General features: G+C 51.1%; 1 protein-coding gene across 1 annotated transcript in view; it reads right to left on the bottom strand.

The window, feature by feature from the left end:
• Positions 1-327: 327 nt before the first annotated feature.
• The window catches only part of IQGAP3 (IQ motif containing GTPase activating protein 3), a 34,423-nt gene continuing 12,777 nt past the window's right edge, over positions 328-21,973 (bottom strand). Inside the window, 23 exon segments of the mRNA XM_037813823.1 lie at positions 328-1,482; positions 2,153-2,261; positions 2,722-2,823; positions 3,124-3,290; positions 3,750-3,962; positions 4,779-4,866; positions 5,924-6,050; positions 6,716-6,818; positions 6,945-7,077; positions 7,447-7,679; positions 8,117-8,201; positions 9,984-10,124; positions 10,988-11,212; positions 11,562-11,725; positions 11,973-12,125; positions 12,836-13,044; positions 15,594-15,663; positions 15,764-15,835; positions 16,000-16,083; positions 19,183-19,353; positions 19,457-19,596; positions 19,693-19,860; positions 20,733-20,823. Coding sequence (XP_037669751.1) covers positions 1,369-1,482; positions 2,153-2,261; positions 2,722-2,823; positions 3,124-3,290; positions 3,750-3,962; positions 4,779-4,866; positions 5,924-6,050; positions 6,716-6,818; positions 6,945-7,077; positions 7,447-7,679; positions 8,117-8,201; positions 9,984-10,124; positions 10,988-11,212; positions 11,562-11,725; positions 11,973-12,125; positions 12,836-13,044; positions 15,594-15,663; positions 15,764-15,835; positions 16,000-16,083; positions 19,183-19,353; positions 19,457-19,596; positions 19,693-19,860; positions 20,733-20,823 — 3,162 coding nt within the window. The 3' untranslated portion in view covers positions 328-1,368.

Raw genomic sequence — 21,973 nt, 5'->3', positions numbered from 1 at the left:
AAAAAAGGTGGGGGGTGGGTTAGAATGTGGATTGGTTTCGCCTCCTCTCAGCTTTTCAGTCTTCAGAGTCGCCAATAAAAACAGAATCGAAACCTAAGCATTTCTTCCTCTTCTCTGTCCCCTGGGGGAGGGAAGAGAGGAATAAAAGCCACATCTCATTAAGCTGTTAGGATCTCAGGCAGGCAGAGCGGGCCCACCCTGGAGGCAGGCAAGAGGGCTAGGGAGGCTGCAGGAAGGTCTCCCCAGCTCTCTCCAGGAAGTCGTCCCAGGCCTTGGAGGTCTGTTCTGTATGAAATGAAATAAGGGGCTAACTTCAGATGTGAGGGAAATAGCTGCTTTTATTAACATGAAATCAGACGGGCAGTGGGGACAGGAAGTTGGGTAGATGAAGGGACAGCAGAAAGAGACTGGCAGAGACAGGACTGCAGACCTATAGAAATTGCCTGGAAGAGTCAGCTCTAAGGCATGTGTCCTGAGGGTGAAAAGAAAAGGGAAGGACTGCTCTTTGTACCGTATGAAGCTGAAATAATGAGCTCTGGAACACAAGTGGAACCCTATTGCCCTTGACCCAAGGTGACTTTAAATACAAGGTGTAAAAACTGGCATGAATATTAGTCTGAATAGGGAAAATGAGAACTGTTTCTCTGAGCTCAAGAAGATGAAAGAATTAAAACCATGATTAAGGCTGCACAGTGATCCGGAATGCAGGGGTGAGAGAAAGAATAAATACTCTAGTGACCCACATATAAAACGGACCATAAAGGGGAATGAGATTTAAGGTTAACGGAGAGGCAACCTGCCCCTGCCCCCATGGAGGACGACAGTGTCACAGTGCCACACAGGCATCAGCAAGCCCTGCCAGGAAGTCGTGAGGGCCAGGGGCATGAGGGTGTGAGGCATCAGTGATGCACCGGAGCACCCACTGCTGATGAAGTAGGAAGTAGGGATGGGGAACCTGGCCTGGCTTTGGGCGTCTGTAGGGAGAAGGAAGGCAGAGGGGCCACCAGGCCACCAGAGCAGTGCTTATAATATTGGGGTGGCCACGGGAGGGCAGCAGCAGACACAAGCGCAATGGCCTCCCAGGCTAAGGGTGGGCTAAGGTGCCTACTCCATCATCTGGTCAGAAAACCATGGGGTTCTGGGATTTGAAAGCCCCTCAGCTGGACTCTAGGGCAAGGCCCACTCTCATTAGTTAATTAGAAGAGACCCTGCTTGTGGCCAGGTCTACTCTCAAATGGGGAAGGGGGAAAAGTCCTTGAGGCTTGCCCAGTCCTGAGTTCAGGGTGTCTGCCAGGAAGCGGAGTAGTGAGTTAGTGTTAAGAGAAGCATCCAGGGTAAGAGGGGCTTGGGTGGCACCCACTGCCTCTGTCACTTCCGCATGAATTTCTTGTTGAGGAGGAAGATGAGAAGGTTGACGTTCACCTTGGCCTTGTTGAAGAGTTTCATAACAGCAACACCCTCATACTGGAGCTGCAGGAGGTCCTAGGAGGGAGGGGTGGGGAGGGCAGTTTAAGGGCACCTCGCTGTGGCCCCAACAGCCAGTCTAAAAACACTAACATTTGGGAGCCTTTCAAAGTCACCCAGTGGCATTGGCAGGACAGGCACTGAAACCCCGCTTCACAGATGAGGAAACTGAAGCTGAGAGGGAGAGGAACAATGATTTGACCAACTGTGAAGTCAAGCCAGGGTTTGAAATCAGTTTTCTTGCTCAAAAGGCAAAGCAGCCAAGCAAAAAAATTTGATTTAAAATCACTGCTTCCCTGCACACTGGCCTATGACTTAGGCCTGCTTCTTAACCTTTTAGCCTCAAAGCCTGTAAAATAGGGATCATGCTTTAAAGCTGTGGAGAGGAATAAATAAGGTAATAAGAAAAGCCCCTGACATGTGATAGGGCTTCAAATATTAATGCCACTTCTGACACCATCAGCCCTCCCCACTCCATTCTCCCTGATGCTTGGCAGTGAGGTCTGTGTCAGAGTATGGGGAAAGGGGGGCTTGGGCTGCACAGACCCCCACCTTCCCTTCAGGAGGAGACAACACTGATTGGGAACAGAGCTGATGTCATCCCGAGGCCCAGGGCAGCGGAGGCCCGTGCTCTCCTGGCACCTAAAGCCTAGCAGGCATTTTGAGAGCTCACAGAGTGTCCTCTCACCTGGTAGTGAAGCTGAAATCGCTCCATGTCCACACCCAGGAACTTGGCATTTACTTCAAACTTTCCCACCTCATTTCCAGGGGTGATGTCAAAGATCACATTTCTGAAGCTATTGGGAACAGGATTTAAAAAGGGGGAGCCAATGCCTCTTTCCAGGGCCATAGCCCCTCTTTTCGTCTATTGCTCCTCATCCCCATGCAGCTAGTTTGTCATACAGAGCTCAGGCTTCCCCTTCTATCAGTTTCCATGGGGCACAGCTCATGGTCTTCCGATTCTACTTTGGCCCAGCACACCATCTCTCTTTTATCTGCCTGGCCTTATCCTGCTGTTCTCTCCTTTAGGAAGCCCTTCCAGTGTCCTCTGCCTTAGTGTATCTAGAACCATTCCAGACCATGCCCACTGCCCTTAACTTTTTCTCTGGGGATATCCTGTCTTCCCCATGATTCTAGCAGCTCCTTCAAGGCAGGGACCATGTTTCTCCTTCCCTCCCACCCGGTGGCCAGCCCAGAGCTCCACCCCCAGGTTAGGGGACAGGAAGGTCTGACACCCTGCCTTCTGAAGACACATACTGAGAGGCAGGGAGATCTTCGATTTCCACCAAGACACCCTTCTCCAGGAGCTGGGCAGCAGTGTAATGAAGAGATGGCTGTTTCTTCCCCTTCCCAGAATTCCTGATTAAAAAAAGGTCCCAGAGAATTCATCCAACAAACTCTTCAGCACCAAAGACACTAGTTCTCTATGGCTGTTTGGAAGGAAATTGGGCCCTGAGGAAGACTACTCACTGATGGAAGGCAAAGGAGGGGGAGCCCAAGACTCTACAGTAAGACTCAAAGACCAGAGTCAGGAAAGGACTGTGCTGAGCTGGGGTGAGATCCCCACTTTCAAAGTAGGCAGGGAGTGGGGCAAGGGTCGGTGTGGGCAAGAGTGACAGGTCACAGGTAAATCTCAGAGTGTGGGAAGGCGGCACCTACTTGGAGCTGGGGGCCAGGTGGCCTAGACAGGCCTGGATGTACTGGCTGTAGTAGTCTCCCTGCTCCTCGTAGAAGGTGGTCTTGGTGCTCAGCCCCTGGAATGTGGCCTGAAGCTTCACCAGCTCTGCCTTCCGCCGCTGCCGGTACCGGCGCTGGTTGCGGATGTCCTGGGGTTGGGGCGACCAAGGAAAGGAGGGAGTTGCCTTCCTGGCAGGAGGGCCCAGGGCCTGATCTTCAGGCAAAGTAGGAAGAGGAAGATCTCAAGGCTGTTTTTCCCAGGAGGAGCACAGTCTTAAGGATCCATCCCCAAGCCCTCCAAAGGGTATCTTTGGAGCCTCTCCTCCATGAGAAGTAATTGGTTTCAATTTTAGTAAAAGAGAATTTTTTAGTAAAAGAGTAAAGAACACCTTCCTCCTTGGCTAATGTAACACTTTTCCTTCAAAAAGGATCCTATGGACATCTCTTGGTCTTCCCCTGGACTAGAGTGACAAATGTGAGTGGACACTCACCAGGGAGAGGCCTGCCTCAGGGTGCCAACCCCAGGCATGCACAGACACTGACACACATGCACACACGCACACACACACACGCACACGCACACACAGGCCCCAGACCCAGGTCATCACCTTGGCCAGCTCGTCCACCAGCCCCTGGTAACCATTGGCAGCGCTGACCAACCCCAGGACCTCAAGCCGGCGCAGGTTCCGCAGCACACGCCGTTGCTTCTCTGCCAGTGGCAGGAGGGAGTGAGCAGTCAGTGAGCGGTGTCGCCGCAGTGGCTCCGGGGTCTGGGCCTCACAGGCCTGGCGCCTGCCCATCAGCCGCTTGTGAGCCATTTCCTGGGGGACAGAGATGCTGGAGGGTCCACCAGGTCTTACCATTCTGCCTCTGTGCCAGGGCACCAGCAATAAGGGGAGACCTGGGCACTTCTTGGGGTGTCATTAGGCAAGTGTCCCCAGCAGCCCAGCTCTGGGGGAGAGGGGTGGTGGGGTGGCTTGTGAAGAACATCAAGGTGTAACATCATAGACATGGAAGGGCCTCATAGATCTCCATAAGGTAGGGAGAGGCCCAAGGGAGACCCAAAACAGAAGCTACTGCATAAAGATCCCTGAGAGTCACTGGCTGGGACTTCCTAACAGGGAGCTTTGTGACGGCTCAGGAGTGTTCGGGGGCACTTCCCTCTGCCTGTCCTGTGTTTCGGGATGTATCTCTACTGGCTGTCACCACCTTTCCCCCGGTAGCCCGCTAGCTTAGTCTTCACTCCTGCTGGCCCTCCACCCATGTACCACCTTCTCCTACCCCTCCAGGCCTTCAAGCAGACCACTCTGTCTGCTGAGCACCAGCCCTTCTATGCTCCTCAAGACAGCCCTCCCAGACTGCCTCTGGGTGCTCCCACCCTCAACCCCAAGCACTGACTCATGGCAGGTGTCTTTACTCTTTTCTTCCCAAAACTAGGGGATGTTCTATTAGCCTGTGGGTCTATGGGCGTCAAGGGCAGAGGCCTTGGCCTTCTAGAGCTCCCATTACTGGGGATCCCAGGTGTCTGACTGTGGCAGACTGTGGGTGAGGTTCAGCGGAAGGAAGCAACAGTGCCAAGGGGGCAAGGTAGGAGGCAGAATGAGGCATTACCTGTGGGCTGGCCCGGCCACACTCACCTGCTCTTTGGAAGCTGAAAGTGACAAGACCTCCTTGAGAGAGTCTCCAGGGTGGAACTGGATGATGTCGGCCAACATCTGCTTGGTGCTACAGGAGGGGAGATATGAGAAAAGGGTGAGTGGGCAGGGGATGGGTCTGGGCATGGGGCTGGCCAGAGAGCTGAGAGTAGTGGACCTGCCCTGCCTCATGGTGCCAGGGATGCTTGGGAGGTAAGGAGGCTGAGCAAGGAAGGGGAGGGGCTGGGAAGTGTTGTGAGAATACAACCCAGGAGGGAGACACAGAGGGTAGGTGACGAGCCTGATAACACAGACCACCCATAGTTCTAACACACTGTGTCCTCTGCCTCGAATATTCTCCCGAGGAATTGTCCTTCAGTAGAAGCACTCATTTCCTCCTCTCTCAGATCTTTCCCAACCCAGCTGACTCTTCTCCTGAGCTCTCAAGGCACCATATGCCCACCTCTCTCCTGATGGCTCTCTGACTGTGTGTTCACCGCCAGCCTCACCCTGCTGTAAGCCCTTTGAGGGCATGACAAAGCAGAGCACTCAGCTCACTTTTTAGTGAGTGAATGAGCGTGCGGGCTGGCCTTGTTGGCAGGGAGAGAGAGCTGGTAGCTTCAGAAGGTTCCTCTTCTTCCCAGATGAGAAGTTTGGCCCTGCTGGGGGCCACCCTCATTTTTGAAGAACTGGGGAAGAAAAGCTCCATGCCCAAATCCCAACCATCCCTCAACAGGAACAAGGAATTGGAACGGAAGCTCCACCACCAACCAACAGTGGGACTCTGGGCAAGTCACTCAACTACTGAATTTCTTTCCTCAACTGTAAAATGGGGAAACCACTATCTACATCACAGCTTGTTGCTAAGGCTAAATGATAACAGATGAAAAAGCATTTGGTAATAGCATGGCAATATACGAACATCTTTTGTCACCAATATCGTAACCATTCCTTTGCTTTCAGCTGCAACACAGAGCAAAAAGCTGAGGTTGACAGAAGGAAAACAGCTGAGAATGCAGCAAGGGAAACGCTAGTTAGGCTACAAGGTGAACTTCCTGAAGGATAAGAGTCCAGGAAGAAGGTCAAATGGTGACTTCAGAGGGGCAGGGAACTCAGGGAGGCAGGGGGCAGGGGCTGGTCTCACCCACTTCAGAAGCAGGCTGCGGGCATTGGTTTCATCAGCGTCTGTCTCTAACCCCTCAAACTTGTTGGTGAGTTTCAGGGAGACTTCTAGCTTGCTTAGATCCATGTTCCCATCAGCAGCTACGTTCTCCCCTGAGGCAGGGTGAGGAATGAGATAGACATACACACATGCACAGAAGGGCTCACAGTAAATATCCACTTCCAGGAGGCTTTCCCACACTGCCCTGTGGCAACACCCTGTCCCTCAACCCTGAGCACCGATGGAAGGACTGTTACCCACAGAACTTGCCCTTGTGATAACCTCAGCCCTGGGTGCCCCGAGGGCAGGGGAGCTGTGCCTCCCCCAAGCCCAGAGGTTTTGGCTCTCTCCTATCCATCACCACCTTCACCATGCCCTTCCACCCCTGTAAGCTATTTTCCTCCCATTCTATAGCTCCTGAAACCCTCTTCAGCAGAGAAACCTTTTACAATTGAAACAAAGAGAACAGAGCACTTCCCCCGGCCCACCCAAAATAGCTCCCTCTCTCTCCACATCTATGTCCTACGATTTCATTGGCCATTTATATGACAGTTTCCTCTGCTGTCTGTCCACTCTCTCCACATCAGTCTGTGTCCCTGTGTCCATCTCAGGACCAGAAGGGAGAGAGCGAGGGAGAGTGTGTAACTAGCTGCCTGGCACACATCCCAGATTGAACAAAAACTCAAGAGAGGGTACGCTCACACACCCTTCCTGCCTGCCTGCCCGTTCCTCCCTGCAGGCCCCCCGGCTGGTCCCGACTGCCAAAGACGGCACGCACCAATGAGGTCGGGGACTGAGGGCAGCTCCCCAAGGTCTTCCAGGAGCTCGTGCAGGGGGTCACAGTGATCGGGGGCAATCCAGTCCTGGTGCTCCAGCAATAGCTGCAGAATGGCGGGAAGAAGAGATGCAGGGCCCAAGCCGGGCCTTCCGGGGCCAGCCCACCACCCTATGGCAGACTTCCAGCACACTGCCCACACACCCAGTGCCCTCCTGGTTGTGGCTCTCACCCTGTGGGTGTTGATCAGCTCCCCCACAGTGATGTATACCACGGGTTTGGCCACAGCCACGATGTCGGAGTACTCGTTCATTGCAAAACGCTCCTCTGGCTCCGGCACCTGGCAGGCTCGGCAGATGAACTTCCTGTGCCCAGAGGGAGGGCGTGTGAGAGGGTGGGGGAGGCCAGCGCCCCTACATACCTTCTCTCCCCTCATCCCTTCCCCCAGCACTCTCCAGCAACTGCTCAAGCCACTTCTGATTCTCTGGTCTCAGTAAATGCCTCTGTCCTGCCCGACCTCTTTCCCAATGTTCCCCACAATATGTCTTCCTTTAATAGTCTTCTCTTTCCTCCACTGGGGAGTCCTTCCCACAGTCTATCCTCCAGCCCACTAACTATACTCCTTGCCTCTATGCCTCTCTTCCTCATGGATTCCCAAGAGAAGTGGGCCGTGAAGGAGGAAGAGAAGAGGAGAAAACAGGGACAGAGAGGAATGGGATGTCAGGACCCAAGACCTGAACTTGAGATGTGTCTCCTCCAGGTAGCCGTTCAGGACCTGCAGGTGCTGGCTCTCCCCAGAGAAGGCCTTGCCCGCCGCCGCCTGCTGTAGGAGTTGAGCCACAGCTCCCAGGGCGTGGCGCTGGGGGGATGCCAGGGCGCCACCCGCTGCCATGGCCACAATGTCGAAGGCGTCGGGGGCCACTATGGCTGGGTTCAGGAAGCGGTAGTAGAGGAGGTTTCCTACCACCTGAGGGCAGAGGGGACTATCACAGAAGCGCCCAGGGCTCTGCCTTGATAGCACCAGCCCCACTGTCTCTGCTCACTTAGCTGGAAGGGACCACCTGGGCCAACCTCCTCATTTTACAGAAGAGAAAACAGACCTAGAGCAGGCCAGTGACTTGCTCAAGGTCACATGGCAAACTTGAGTGAGAGCTGGAACTAGAACCCAGATCTTGTGACAAGAGATCCAGGGTTGTCCACTCTGTTAGCTTATGCCCCAGTTGCCTTTCCATCTGCCATCGGAGGCCCTCCTGGTGAGCCAGGGCTGATTCATGGAGCGGAGAATATTTTCCTTCTTGGATTTTTACAGCACAGGGTTTTCTGACCTTTTGGCTCTGGCTGGGGGATCCCAGGCACCGAGGCAAAGGAGGGCTTGGAAGGTGGGGGAGGAGAGACATCACTCGCCTTGTGGACCTCGCTCTCTGTGGCATCGGGGAACTTCTCTGCTAGAGTTGTCTTCAGGACCTTGGCCACATATCGCATCCCATACCTGGGAACAAAGAACTAGATGCCCTGTGGCTCTGCCCATCTCTCTCCACCAGAGCTCAGGCCTGAGTGCCTGGCTGCCTCTCCATCCCCAGGTCACCCACCCCAGGGTTGGGCTGCAGCGCTGTCCCTCCACTCTCCACAGCCAGCCACCCGCTGCCTTCCTCCAAGCATCCCTCCTTTCTCAGATCTTTCCCAACCCAGGTGACTCTTCTCCTGAGCTCTCAAGGCACCTGATGTCCACCTCCCTCCTGAAGGCTCTCTGACTGTGTTCACCTCCAGCCCCACCCTGCTGCAAGTCAGTTCCCAGGACCAGGGCCATGTCACCCACTAAGCTCTCACACAGCCTCAGTGAGGCCCAAGAAGCTCTTCTTTGGCATCCTCTAATTTCCCCTGCGGAACACCCCAGATCCCATATCCATCCCACCTTCCTCCACAGAGGCACGTTTAGATCTTTACTTGAGTACCTTGACACCCACAGCCAAAACCCTGTCCCAGGACAGCTCAGGCGGCTCCGAGGTTGACAACATTGTCAGCTATTAAGGAGAACTGTGAGGGGCCTGGTCTGGGCTGGAGGCAAGGCCTGGGGGGAACAATGAACTGCGAGGAGAAGCTGTAGGCTCCCGGCCTGACCCTGCTACTAACAGAGATATCATCCTGGGCTATTTCCTTCTCCTTTGTGATTATTTCCTGGCCTGGAAAGTGGGAATGACCATTTTTGCCCTCCCAATCTCACAGGGTATTTGTGAGGATCAAATGAAATAATGTTTGTGAAAGTAATCTCTAACGGTAGAGTGCTATTCAAAAGTGCTAGATTTTCCTTTTCTTCCTATTATGGACAGGCCACCTACAAATTTAATTAAATTTGTTTAAAAGCTATTTTCACTTCCTAGGGTAGCAGAGACAGAAGTTTATAGCTCATTGTGTACTTTCCTTTATTTAGCCTAGGACAACCTTTCCCAAACCTTAAATGTAAACCTTAACCCTGTTCTCCAGGTCTGGGGAGCTGGAGGAGGGACTCTGGGCATCCCCGCCTGCCTGGTGCAGCACTGAGCTCCAGGAATGCTGGCGGGCTGAAAGATGGAGCCAATGTTGACCACCTTGTCAACGTTTTCATTCATCTGCTTTTCAAACAACATTTATTGACTAAATTTTCAATATACCACTGTATACTCAACCTCAGTGTAAGGTTCAAAGCCCTGATTTAAATCTGGCTCTGCCAGTTAACAGTTAGTTTGATTTCGGGCAAATCATTTAGCCTATGATGTTCAGTTTTCTAACCTGTAAAATGGGAATAGTACTATCTATATCTTTGGGTTAGGAGCATAAAATAATTATATAATGATGATAATAGCAGCTAACACCTATTAAGCATTTGCCACAAGCTGATTGTACCACATTTTATCCATGTCCATGAAAGGACATGCAAGTCCATGAAAGGAGATAACTATAAAGGGCTTTACCACTTTGAAATATTTCTTAATTTTGCCTTTGTAGAACGAAGAGTCCTATTTTTCCCGTGCTTGCTCTCAGACTGTATGTCCCTGTCATCATTTTGGGTTCCCTTCTCTGGTTCCAGGATGTCCTGGTGGGCCTCACACAGACCTTGCGTGCTGTACTCCAGCTCCGCTCTCTAGCAGGGGGTTCAAGCATCCTCCACACATCTAGAATTCCTCTGAGCACCCCAGCTCCATTTCCCTTCCTGTTTTCCTCCCTTTAGGACTATCACCCTTGACCTGCACTCCCATGGTGGCCTGGCCCCCTTGAGATCCCCCGTCTCACTTACGGAATTTCGTCCACAGATGAGATGATGGCTACAAGGAACTTTTCAGTCACGGCGAGGAGGTTGCGGAGGGAGATGTCCAGTCTCCTCTGGACCTCAGGGTGGCTCAAGGCCTGCTCTGGGGTGACGTCATAGGGGAGGTGGCTGTGGGCAGAGAGAGACAAGGCATCAACCAGAGCCCTCTCCCATAGCCTCCCTTCCCTAAGGGCCTACCTCTTAAACTCTTTATCTAACAACAGGATCTCACACAAACCACAAACATATTAAGGACAGCCCAGCATACTAATGGGGATCAGGCCAGAATGAGGGAAAGGGCTCAGAGAGGGCTGGAGAGATGTGGGTGGAAGGTGAAGAAGAAAGTGCTGAAGTACACACAAGGAGGTGAAAGGGAGTAGGAAGAAACAGAGAACCTGGATGTTTGAGGAAAGACTCCTAAGGGGAACCAGGAGGAAATTGGGGGCGCCCTGCATCATCTTTGGCAGTTGGGGCAGTAGAGATAGCTGGGCCAGGGCTTAGTATTCCCCCCACGAACAAGCCTCCTGTCCCATCCAAAGTAGCCTCCAGCACTGCCAGCTCTCCCCAGCAGCTCAATTTCCCTAGTAGCTGCCCATCTGAGTAAATCCCCCTATTTCTTTATTTCATTTGTCTATTCATCTGTAAATTCAATATTCATCTATATTCATATCAATAAGGAATGCATATCCCAACTCTCAGCAAATTTGACAAGTCATTTGTAAGCACTGACACAACAATTAAGCAATTTCCACACGCAACTGTGCTTATTCTATGTTAAGCCCACCAGGCCTGGTGTCATTTACATCAGTTCCATGTTAATTATCAAAGGGGGTCTGAAAGGCTACCTTATTTACTCTTACAGGGCTGGTGTCATATTTGCATAAATCAGCATGCTTATTTATATCCCTCCTTCAAAGCACACCTAAGCTTCCCCAGTGGGGTTTCAGATCACACTGATCAAAGGCAACTCTTCCTATGCCCAGTCTGCTCACCTGCGCTGCCCTGTCTGGGCCTCGGTCTGGTTGATCCAGCTCTTATAGAGGTGCACAGGGTCTGTGTGAACACTGAGCATCTTGTCCTCCAGCACGTCCTGGATAACCTTGCCCAGGATCTCCCGCAGGGCGCTCTGTCCTCGCCCATTACGGTAGAATCTCACCACCAGTCTCACCACAGTTGGGTTGCCTGTCACCACATCCTGGGGCTCCTCCACCTTTGACCTGTAGTTCAAGAGGTCATTGAAGCTGGTCTCCTGCTACTGTGTGGGACAAAGAGTTGCTATTCTGTTTTGAGATTCTGGCTCTTAGAAGCCTGCTCTGCTGTCCCCCTCTTAAGGACTGTCCCGCTGTCTCTATCTCATTCTTTGTGCTAACACATCAATCAACCCATGTCTTCCCATTCTGTCATCCCAGGAGTTGTTTTACAGTTTCTTCAAAGGAGGTAGGGAAAAGAGGTCTTCTGATTCCATTTTCACCCTCAAATCTCAACAAATTGTCACCTTGTGACGGAGCCAATGTTGGTGTCTTTTACCCCATTCTCTTCCCATTCCTTTACATCTGGAAAACCTACTTGATTTCCTCCTGGAGCGCTGTCTTGAACAGCTGGAGCAGGAGATAGGCTTCTCGGCGGTTGGAGGCATAGCTGTACAGAGTGAAAATCACTGACTCCATGAACTTGGTGGTTTTATTCTGAGGCATCTGAAAGATCAGCTTGGCCAGATAGATGGGTTGAGTCTGCAAGCAATGGGGAAGACAGGAATGGCTGATAATGCACTGAGGGACTAGTGATCAGATAAAGAAACTTGGAAAGGAGAAGGCATTGTCATATTTTCTCAGGATACTGGCAACAATTCCAGACCAACAGAGGAAGAGGCAGTCTCTTTCCCTGGGGAGGAGGCCTTAGGCTTATGGGAAAGGACAACTTGCATGGAGACAAAGGCACAGACATAAAGGCCTCGAGGTCCCAAAGTCCTCGGCTTACCTGGAGCAGGTAGAAGAGGTGTTGGTATGCTTCTAGTTTCTGGCGTTTCTCTTTGCTCAGTGACTTTAATCCCTTCTGCTTGTCCATTACCATCATATCTGACAGCTGCTCCTTATTCTTTTTGGTCAGCTTCTTACAGTGGGAGACCACTTCCTACAGGGTAGGGGAGCGGGTCATACAACCAGCCCAGGCCAGCACAGAGCATGGAACATATGGTCTAGGAGACCTTGGAGAGCCAGGGCTTTCTGCTGCTCAAGGAACAGGGATGAGTGAAGGGACATAAATTTTTCTGGGATGAGGCGAGGCCCCTCCTACTGTCCCGAGACTCCATCTGGCACCTCTGCTTTCATAGGAGTGAGTCTCCAAGGAGCAGTGGGTTGCCTGGTTGAGGCATCATGTCTGTCAGTTTATGTTATTATCTCTTCCCAGACTGTTGTATACATTTGAGGAGGTAACACTATTTCACTACCACTCCATCACTGCATATTTGTACGGTAATTTATGATTTAAGGAGCTTTCATAACTATGCATTTGGCCTGGTGAGGTAGACACTCTCATTATTCCCACTTCACTAATGGGGAAACAGACTTGGCAGTTAAATGGTCAGCTCACAGTCCATCCCATAACCAGGGACTAGCACACTCAGGTATTCCAATTCTATGTCCAGTGTTCCTTCAACTATATCATGTGCCCCCAAGAAATGGCTTACTAGAAGAGCAGAGGACACCTGAGACAAAGACCTGAGCTGGGCTATAAAATCCACACATTGTAAAAAGATTTGCTGGGTGACCAGGGAATGGCCAATGTCACCTCACCAGAGGTGGCTAAGTTTGGGGGATGGAGGTGAACTGGTGGGCCCCTACCTGCAGGGTGATTCGGTTCTTCACTAGTAGGCCAATCTTGATGTCCATGAGGTTGAGGTCCTGCTCCAGCTGCTGATTGGACCGGATCTTCCTGACCACCTCTTCCTGGAGCTTCAGCAGCAACTCCTCAGCCAAGAAGTCCTGCTGGCTTTGATTCAAGAGGTGGGCAAATCTACGCACCACGCTGAGAGGAGGGTGGGGCGCATGGACTGTCAGGAAGGGAGGAGGCGTCAGGATCAGGCATGCCCTCCTCACCAGCTCCCTGCCTGAGTTATCCCACTCTCAGTACCCATTCTGCTTGAGGCCAGCAAGCTCCCAACCTCCAGTCTTCTAACTGGTTCTGCTTGCAATTGGAGGGCAGTGGGCAGTCAGCCCTGTCCCAGAGTTCCTTGTCTTATAACCAGATGTAACATAGGAGCTGTTTCTCCCCTGCCTCTGGATTCATCCCCAGTCTGGGCCTATCCTAATGGTCTCCCAAACCAATGCTGGAGTCCCAGCTCCCTCTGATGATCCCTCCCAGGCCTCCCTAGTCTACCTCAAATTTCCTCCCCACTCCTGCTGGGTCAACTTGCTTCCCATCCTTCATTCCAGGCTCACTTCAACCCATCTGGGCCTCCACTCGGCCCCGCTTGCCCCTCACACAACCCTCCTCTATCAGGAGTGTCTGTACACAGGGGGAAGCAAGGGTGGAAGGGATGCTCAGCATGTTTTATTATACAGGGGAGGTCAAAGCTAGATGGTGATTCTCCCTGCCTTTGGAGTTGGTATTTGAGCAGAGAAGCCTCTGAGTTAAGCTACAGAGAATAATAAAACAACAACAAATATAATGTTTATTGTAGACCAGATACCATTCTAAGTGCCTTACAGAACTCAAAACAACCCTGTAAGGTCAGTCTACTATTACTAATGAGAAGGCTGAGGGGCAGAGAGGTTAAGTAATTTGCCCTAGGTTCCACAGCAAATAATAAATAAAGGAGTCAGATTTAGAAGATGAATAAAACTAAACCCTGTCCTTAAAGGTTCCCAGTACAGTAGGAAAAGGAGACAAACGCAAACCACAGTTCACTACGTTGTGGTTAATGCTCTGAGAGGGACGAGCACAGGGATCTTTGGGAGAACAAAAGTGGCCCACCCAATCCCACCTGAAAACCAAAGAAAGTCTTCCTGGCAGGGCTGAGGCCCAACCTGATGTCTGTGAAAAGGAGGGAAGAGAGAGAGAGAGTGTGGGCTATTGGGGGTACGGAAGTCCTTCATGTCTGGTGCACAGTGCAGAGGGTGCAGAGGCGGTGAGCAGGGCAGTGAGGGTGGAGGGGTAGGGAGATGCTGGATCACGGAGAGCCTTGGAAGCCATGGTTAGAAGACTGGACCTTATTCTCAGGGCAATGGGGTGCCACCAATTGATGGCTAAGATGATAGATGGCATCTGGGATTTGATGAAATGTAGTCCATTAACTTAACCTAATCCTCAAAATAACCCTACAAGACAGGTACTCTCATCATCTCCATTTTATAAATGAAAACTGAGCCAATAAAGAAATGAAGTAATTTGCCTAGGGACACAGAACTGGTAAGTGGTAGAGCTCTGGACAGCTTGGGTGGCTAAGAAGTTGGAAGACAGAACTGGGAAGAACAAGTTCTTCCAGAAAAACTATAAAGTAAAGAGAAGAAACAGAAGATAGAAGATGACCAGGGCAGTGGGATGAGTGTAATAGCCAGAGAAAAAAATAGAAAGGGCCAGTCTGGGGAGAGATGAGAAGGAGGAAAAGAAGCTAACTGTCCAGAAGCAGATGGGCCCAAGTGTCCAGTGGTGAGAGATGGGGTAGGCAGAGCCCTTGTGGCAGAGCAGGGGGAAGAGGGAGCAAGCAGGTGAGGGAGGTGAATCCTGAGCATTGTATTCAACCTGAACTCAGGGGCTAGAGGTGAGCAAGGAAATGGACCAACTTGTCAGCTTCACAAAAAGGTAGAGGACCCCTAAGGACTGCACATCTGGACTTTAAGGTCGGGGGAAAGGGCCACCTAGAAGGACCTCTTTAAGGCTTTAAATGCATACCCAACTACTGGGAAATACAGGGCAGGAAGATGGGGCTCCCCAAGTGCTTTTCCTCAAACTCCTCAAAGGACTCTGTATGTGCCTTTGCATATGCTGGACCACTGAGGTCAGGAGGTGGAAGAGTCACAGGTCAGGGAAGAGCAGAAAGTGGGAGAAGCCTGGACCTCTAAGGAGAAGCAAAAGATCCTTCTCTTTCTGCTTTGGTGGTAGCACCAGGAAGATAACCTAAGCCTGGTACAGAAAGGACCTTGTTAGAGGAGGTTCCCCTGCGACATGGCTATTGGTTATGGGGGTGGGCAGAGGGGCTTTGTTATAATCCCTGTTCCCCATTCCGCACAGACAACTTGTGACTACCTCCCCTGACCTGTTGCGGAGCCCTGAGGGATATCTAGACCCACCTGGCCCTGGGATGATTCCCATCTCTCCCTTCAAACTGGGAGATCCCCACAGGCAGGACATTTTCTCATTCCTCCACACACCTCAGGTCCTAAGACACACTCAGGATTGTGGACATCAGCTGTCAATGGGAGAAAAGGACTCAAAAAAGCAAAACACCTTATCTAGGGTCCCAATTAGAAAGTTTTGGGGTGGTGGAGGCTGGTGTGATTTTCTGCAGGCTGACTGTTGAAAGCCACAAGACCGGCAGAGAGAGACGAGGGAAAGCAGCCAGTTTACTCCTACACACAGAGGGTAGGCCAGGCAGCTCACCTAACATCCTGTAGTCATCCCGGGCTCTCCTGGCTCGGAAAAATGCCTGGATCTTCACAATGGAGTTAACCTGCCATGAACACAGATGGGAAGGGGTCACTGGCTGCCCTACCCTGGTCTCATGGGTAAAGGTTGGGTATGGGGGCAGGGGGAGCAGGATGACAACTCACATTCTTCTGGAAGTAGCGCAGACGTCTCTGGTATCTACTCCGAGCTGCCCACATCCGGGCCCAAGCCTGGATCTGGAAGAAGAGACACTGCCTCAGAGCTCAGGCTTGAGGGTCTATCCCTCAGATCCAGGCCAATTCAGCCAATTTCAGAGGTCACAAAGAGGTAAGAGGACTAGGAATTGTTTTCAGAAGGCTCTCCATGAGAGATAGGAAGCTGCCAAAACCACTATAGCTACCTTGATCACAGCATCCACGTTTGCTTTTAAGTACTGCAACCTCTCCAGGTAAGTCTTCCGCTGCCTGTGTCCCCGCCAATGAGCCTGCACATTGGGAGAGAAAAAGATGGTTCCTGTAGACACGAGAAGCTTGCAGGAAAATCCTTGTCTTGGGTTCTTCAGGAAAGGTAGGGGGACAGGCAAGCAGAGGGGGGAGGGAAAACTCTCCCTGATTTTAAAGAACTTCCAACTTCATGGGGAAGATCAAGTACCTGCCCTACCACGCCCCCTGCCATACTCCCTGGTCCCAGTAGATATATGCACACACACACACCCACAGACACGTGGAATACTATCAAATATACACACCCACACTCCTCAACACCTCCTCACAGAAACACAACTGTAAAATACAGGCTTAAAAGATATTAATAAAGCACACACCTACTCACCAACTCTTATGCACCATATACCCCAAAATATACTCATACACCCGTATACAGACCACCCACACACTATCAGACACGCCACCCTCCCTTACAAGTGCAGAGAGTGGTTAGGGAACCATCTGACAAAGCACACATTTCCACGGATGGCGAGTGTGTACAGGCCCAGAGTCGTGTGCCCGCCATCTCTGCCAATGGCTGTCTGAGCAGCAGGTCATTATCGCTCTCATAACTCACACTTTTCTTTGCAACTGTATTAGCTCCTGACCCCGGCTCTAAGAAAATCTTCACTCCAAAGTCCCCAATAGTTCAGCTGCCAGTCCAGTGGCTTCTTCCCAGGCTGCTCTACTGCAAAGGGTCCAACTGATCTTTTCCTCCATAAACATGCCCCACTTGGCCTCTAAAACACAAATCTCGTGGCTCCCTTCTATTTTGGTCTCCTTCCTACGAGCCAATTACCTCTCACCCTAAGCTTACGTGAGATTAATTTTCCTAAAGCATCACTTGGACTATGTCTCTCCCAGCCCCGAAGTTTCCAGAAGTTCTCAATGATATGACCCTCCCACTCCCCATCTAACTTTCTATGGTTCCCTACCTTCTTCAGGACTCTAGCCTCGTCAGAAATTTCACTTTCCTCTAAACACGCCTTGTTATTCTGGCCTTGAGTCTTTGTTTTTTTCCCCCACCCTCAACCTCTAGTGTAATCTCTACCAACTGAAATCATTCCTGTCTTTTAGGGCCATGTCAAACATCTCCCCAGTGCTCAGGACTTGAGCACTGAGTTAGTGGAATTTAAGATTATCCCCTTGCATCTGATTGTCTTCCCAGTCCTTCCCTAGAGCTTTCCCCTAAGGCTTACACTGACCACTCTTTTGGAACAGGGTGTACAAGAGGCAGCTTGGCACCATGATACCAGCTCTCTAGGAACTTAAAGGCCAGGGAGTCCATTCCCATATTCCCCCTCAGCACCCCTCCCTCCCCTGCTCCAGGATCTCCTGGCATGCTCTCCAGACAGTTGCCTGTAGGGAAAGGCAGAGGGGTCTCCCCTTTGCTCCTATTCCTACCCACCCACATGGCTCCTCCTTAAAGAGGGGCCTCCCAATCTGCACTGGTCAGAATTCAGGTCCCTGATTGGAATCCTATCCAGTGTCAGAGCTTTCAGAGGAGATTAAAATCTTGGCATACTCAAGGGGCCTCATTTCTGACTCTCACTTCCTCATAGCTGAAGGGCTAGTGGCCTGAGACTACAGCTCCGGTATTAGTGGAGAATGTTCCATCTGACTCCATCTCTTGCCTTGGTTTGGCTTTTCATCTCTTTAGAGTTAGTATGAAATTCCAATCTGGGATCAGGAGAGAGGAATCCCTATGATTCAGACCATTAAATGCAGATTATTAAGGTTTTGTATTGAGTTCTGGGACCAATGCCCCCAAATTTAACATTTCATAATAGCTACCATCAAGGGAACACTTGCCACATTAAGTGCTACATGTAATTTTCCTACTTAATCCTCATAATCACCAAATGAGGTGAGTACCACGAGGTTATCAATGAGGACACTGTGTTGGAGAAGGGTTATGTTACCCAAGGTTAAGGACTTAAGTATCCCAAGGTCATATGGCTGGAAATGGTAGGACTGGGAAGCTTACTCCAGCCTCTGACACCAAAACCTGAGCTCTCAAGTACCACCCCCATGCCCTAGATCATAACCAGGGGCCTTTTTGCCAGGCTCAGTCTTGCCCATCTGTCTCCTTTGGGGGCCTCTGGTGTTGTCTTTGTCTCCTATTATCACAGTGTCTAACATCAACTGTACTCTAGCTCCTGCAAGGGGGAGATGTGTTTGCTCACCTGTGTGTCTCACGTCCCTCCCCGCCCTGGCCCCGTGCCATGTGGTACGCTTTGTAGATAGTGGCCATTCAAAGATGTTTACTAAGTAAAGTATTTTTACATTGCCATCACCTCCATGAGGCCCCCCATATCATGTCTGCATAGGGAATCTCTGTTTGCCCAACTCCCTTCATCCTTGGCTTGTACAGTGCCCCTGGCTATCCTCCCAATGGGCCTCAGGTCCCAGTTACTTGTGGGTAGCACTCAGAGGTCACACTGGACCACCCATAGGTTGGAAGAATAAAAATGGAGAGGACTGGTTGAAGAGGAATGATAGAAGACTCTTTTCTCCCTTAGGCATAGTCTACCCCTCTTCTGTTTAACTACTGCCAGCTCTTCCCTACTCCTCTTTTAGTCGAGAACTCCTTCCTGGTGTTGAAATTTAATTCTTCTTACTACATCTTATTTTGCTCTCCCCATGGGGAAGCCAGCTCTCCATATTCTGTGGATGGTGATGATGATGATGGTAGGTAGCACTTACCCCCCCTTTTTACCTACCTGCCAGGCACTGTTCTAAGCGCTTTACAGATGTCACCTTACCTTATTTAATCCTCATAACAACCCTGTATGGTGCATGCTATCATTATCCCTATTTTGCAGATGAGAAAACTGAGGGACAGATGAGGAAACTGAGGGGTATCCAGAAACTGAGGGAGAGAGAGAAAGTAACTTGTCAAGGTCACATGGCTAATAAGTGGAGGAGAGCTGGGATTCAAACCCAGGCAGTCTGGCTTCGGAATCCATGCTCTTAACCACTACTCTTTAGAGGCCAAAAAGTCATCCCAACCCCACTCAGCAAAAAGGCAGGAGGGTAGAAACCGTAAGCGTAGATAAAGCCAGGCCCTGAAGATGCAGAAAGCCAGAGCCTGACACCTGGATCCTGATGATTGCTGGGAGCCAGGTCCTCAGAAAACAGGAATGTTTGGCAAACTTTTGCCGAACCAGGAAGCCACGGAGGCGAGCCTGGAGCTGGATGATGAAGCTGACGTTGGCCTTCCAGAGCTGTTGGCGGTCATGGGCGGCAGTGACCTTGGTAACGGCTGACTGTGGAGGCAGGAGAGAGTCTGTGGGCTCTTGGTGGGCAGAAGTTTCTCCTGCGGGGAATCCCCCATCCCTGATTCCCCTCCCTTGCAGGGGCCTTGCCAACCTGGATCTCCTCCCAAGTCAGGTGGGAGGTGTTGAGGTGGCAGTCAGGGGGTCGCTCCCAAGTCCCCTGAAAGGTCTGCAGATGGAAGTAGTAGGCGGTACCATCCTTCATATCATGCTGAACCCAGAGACCTGTGTCCCCTAAGAGGAAGCCAAGATGAGCTGAAAAGCTTCAATAAGGACGCAAGGGGTGGCCGGGATAGACAGAGAAGAGGAGGGGTAGGATAAAGCTGTTACCTGGGCGCCGCTTCTTTGCCATGGCACCTTCCAGGGCTTGCTGATAGCCGCTGGCACAGTCAGGAACCACCCCTCGGAGGGCCACAGTGGGGTTCCTTAACACCCGCTCTGTCTGGGCTGCCTTGCCCTCCTTGATGGCCTGATTGATGGCAGCCACACCAAGAGCCACTGACAGGGACATCAGGAGAGAGAAGTCAGTCCTTCCCCCTGAGCTCCCACAGGCCCTGTCCTAGCTGCTGGGGAAGGAGTCAGAGGAGGAGGACACCAAAAAAGACCCCTCTGATGGACAAAATAGGATGGACACAGGCATAGATGATAAAAAAAAATAATAACAATAAAAAAGCTTGCAGCTGTGCTTTCAGGAAAAAGTAGCAGTAAGGAAGCATTCCTGGACTTGGGCTGGGGTTTGGTAAAAGGAAAATTCAACTTAAAGGCAGGATATGGCTAGAGAAACTCAGGTCACATTTCTTAGGAAAAGAGAGTCCAAGAAGTGGGAGTAGTTGACGTGGCACCTGACTTCCAGTCGCACACAGATAGATGGACAGAGGGACTTCAGACTCTGAGAACTAATGCCATCGACGCCCCACACCAGAACACCAGTGTTTGTTTGTCCTGATTCTGCCAGTTTTTCCTCAAATTTCTGCCAATGCCTCTTCTCCCACCTTCAAGACTAAACATTCTCAAGCCAGAGTTGATTGTTAGAAGCCAAACTCAGGCTTCCAGCAGAAATGGGATGGGTTTTTGGCCACTACCTGATTTCACATGCTCAAGCTGTAGGGAATGTGCCCACTGGAAGGCATAGAAGGAGCCTGTGGGTGGACTGTGGGCTCTCAACTCCTGAGCATTTCCTGCCCAGCTGGCTGCTGGGAAATCCGTCCTATGGTCTAAGCAGCAACCCACCTGCTCTGATGCTGGCCTGACTCCCCACAGAGCTTGGAAGGGAGGGAGAGGAGGCTAGGAGGGCTACCTGATTAGCTGGGCTCTTGCTGAGCTCTCGTCTCCTCCCTTCTCCCAACCCTCCTCCCTGCAGGGCCGTTTACTTCTCTGAGCTGCATTTGTGTCCTGGTTGGCTCTGATCACTCCCTGGCGGATCTCCTGCAGCCACAGCACAGCTCCAGGATCCCCTGTCACCTGGCAAATTGAAAGAGGTGGAAAAAGACGAGACCCCACATGCGTCTGCCCCAGTTTACAGGCCCAGCTGCCCATGGGGACAAAACTGCAGGCAGATGTCGGAGGTGGCAGTGATGGTGATCCTCTCTGCCCTCTTCTTGTCTCTGTGCAGACAGGCCTTGTAGCTCCCTTGGACTGCTGCCAGGCTCAGAAGGCTCTGCCTTTTCCCACATTGCCTTTAAGCTGTACCTAGCATCAATTCAGCTTGGCCATAGCACCCTCAAAACACCCAGGGGTTCTGTACAGCCTCTATATCCCCCAGTATCCACAACTCTCTCAACAGCCCTATTCCAGCCCTTGTGCCGCAGCCATGCCCAGGGATGGCCCACAGTGGAGGCTCCACCTCCCTGCCCCCACTCCCCACTCCCCTTTCCCCGAAGCCTCAATTCACACCTCCTCAGGCCAATCCTGACCCTGACCTTCACTTTCTCCTCCTCATCCACTTTTACCACACAGAGAATTGGGAAGATTACATGAGAACACAAGTCAAGTAAGCCTGTGCCTGGCACACCATAAGACTGATAAAGGCTTGCTCCCTCCCTTACCTCACCCAATCCCAGATACTACTCCCTCCCAACTCTCATCATTAATAATAGACTTTTTAAACTAACATTTTATTCAGCACTGCCTATGTGCCAGGCACTGTTCTAAGGCACTTTCTTGTGAATCAACACTTGTAAAGCACATAATGCTGGACATAAAGTGAAAACTCAATAACTGCTAGCTAATATTACTGTCATGTTATGTCATTTAAACCCCATAACCATGAGAAAAGTTCACTATTATCACAAGTTTGTAGGTGACGACACTCAGGCACAGAGAGGTTAGGTAATGTGTGCCGGGTCAGAATGCCAGGAGGCAAACTCAAATAGTCTGGCTCCAGTGCCCTGGCTCTCAACTGCTCTCTATACTGCCAGATACTCAGGGCATCACAGGTTCAAACCCTGTCACGTTCTTCAATTCATTAGATTTTTACCCCTGTTCCAGCAGGTAGGACCAGGGTATGTAATAGTCTACAGATGAATAAATAGAGCTCAGAGACACTAAGGGATTTGCTCAAGTCTCATGGTCAATAAGACCTCTGGCTCCAAGTCTTGGGCTCTTCCCATGC

Source organism: Choloepus didactylus, chromosome 2, assembly GCF_015220235.1.
Source record: "Choloepus didactylus isolate mChoDid1 chromosome 2, mChoDid1.pri, whole genome shotgun sequence".
Lineage (NCBI taxonomy): Eukaryota > Metazoa > Chordata > Mammalia > Pilosa > Megalonychidae > Choloepus > Choloepus didactylus.
The sequence above is the reverse complement of the archived record's forward strand: the minus strand, read 5'-3'. Positions and strand labels throughout refer to the sequence as shown.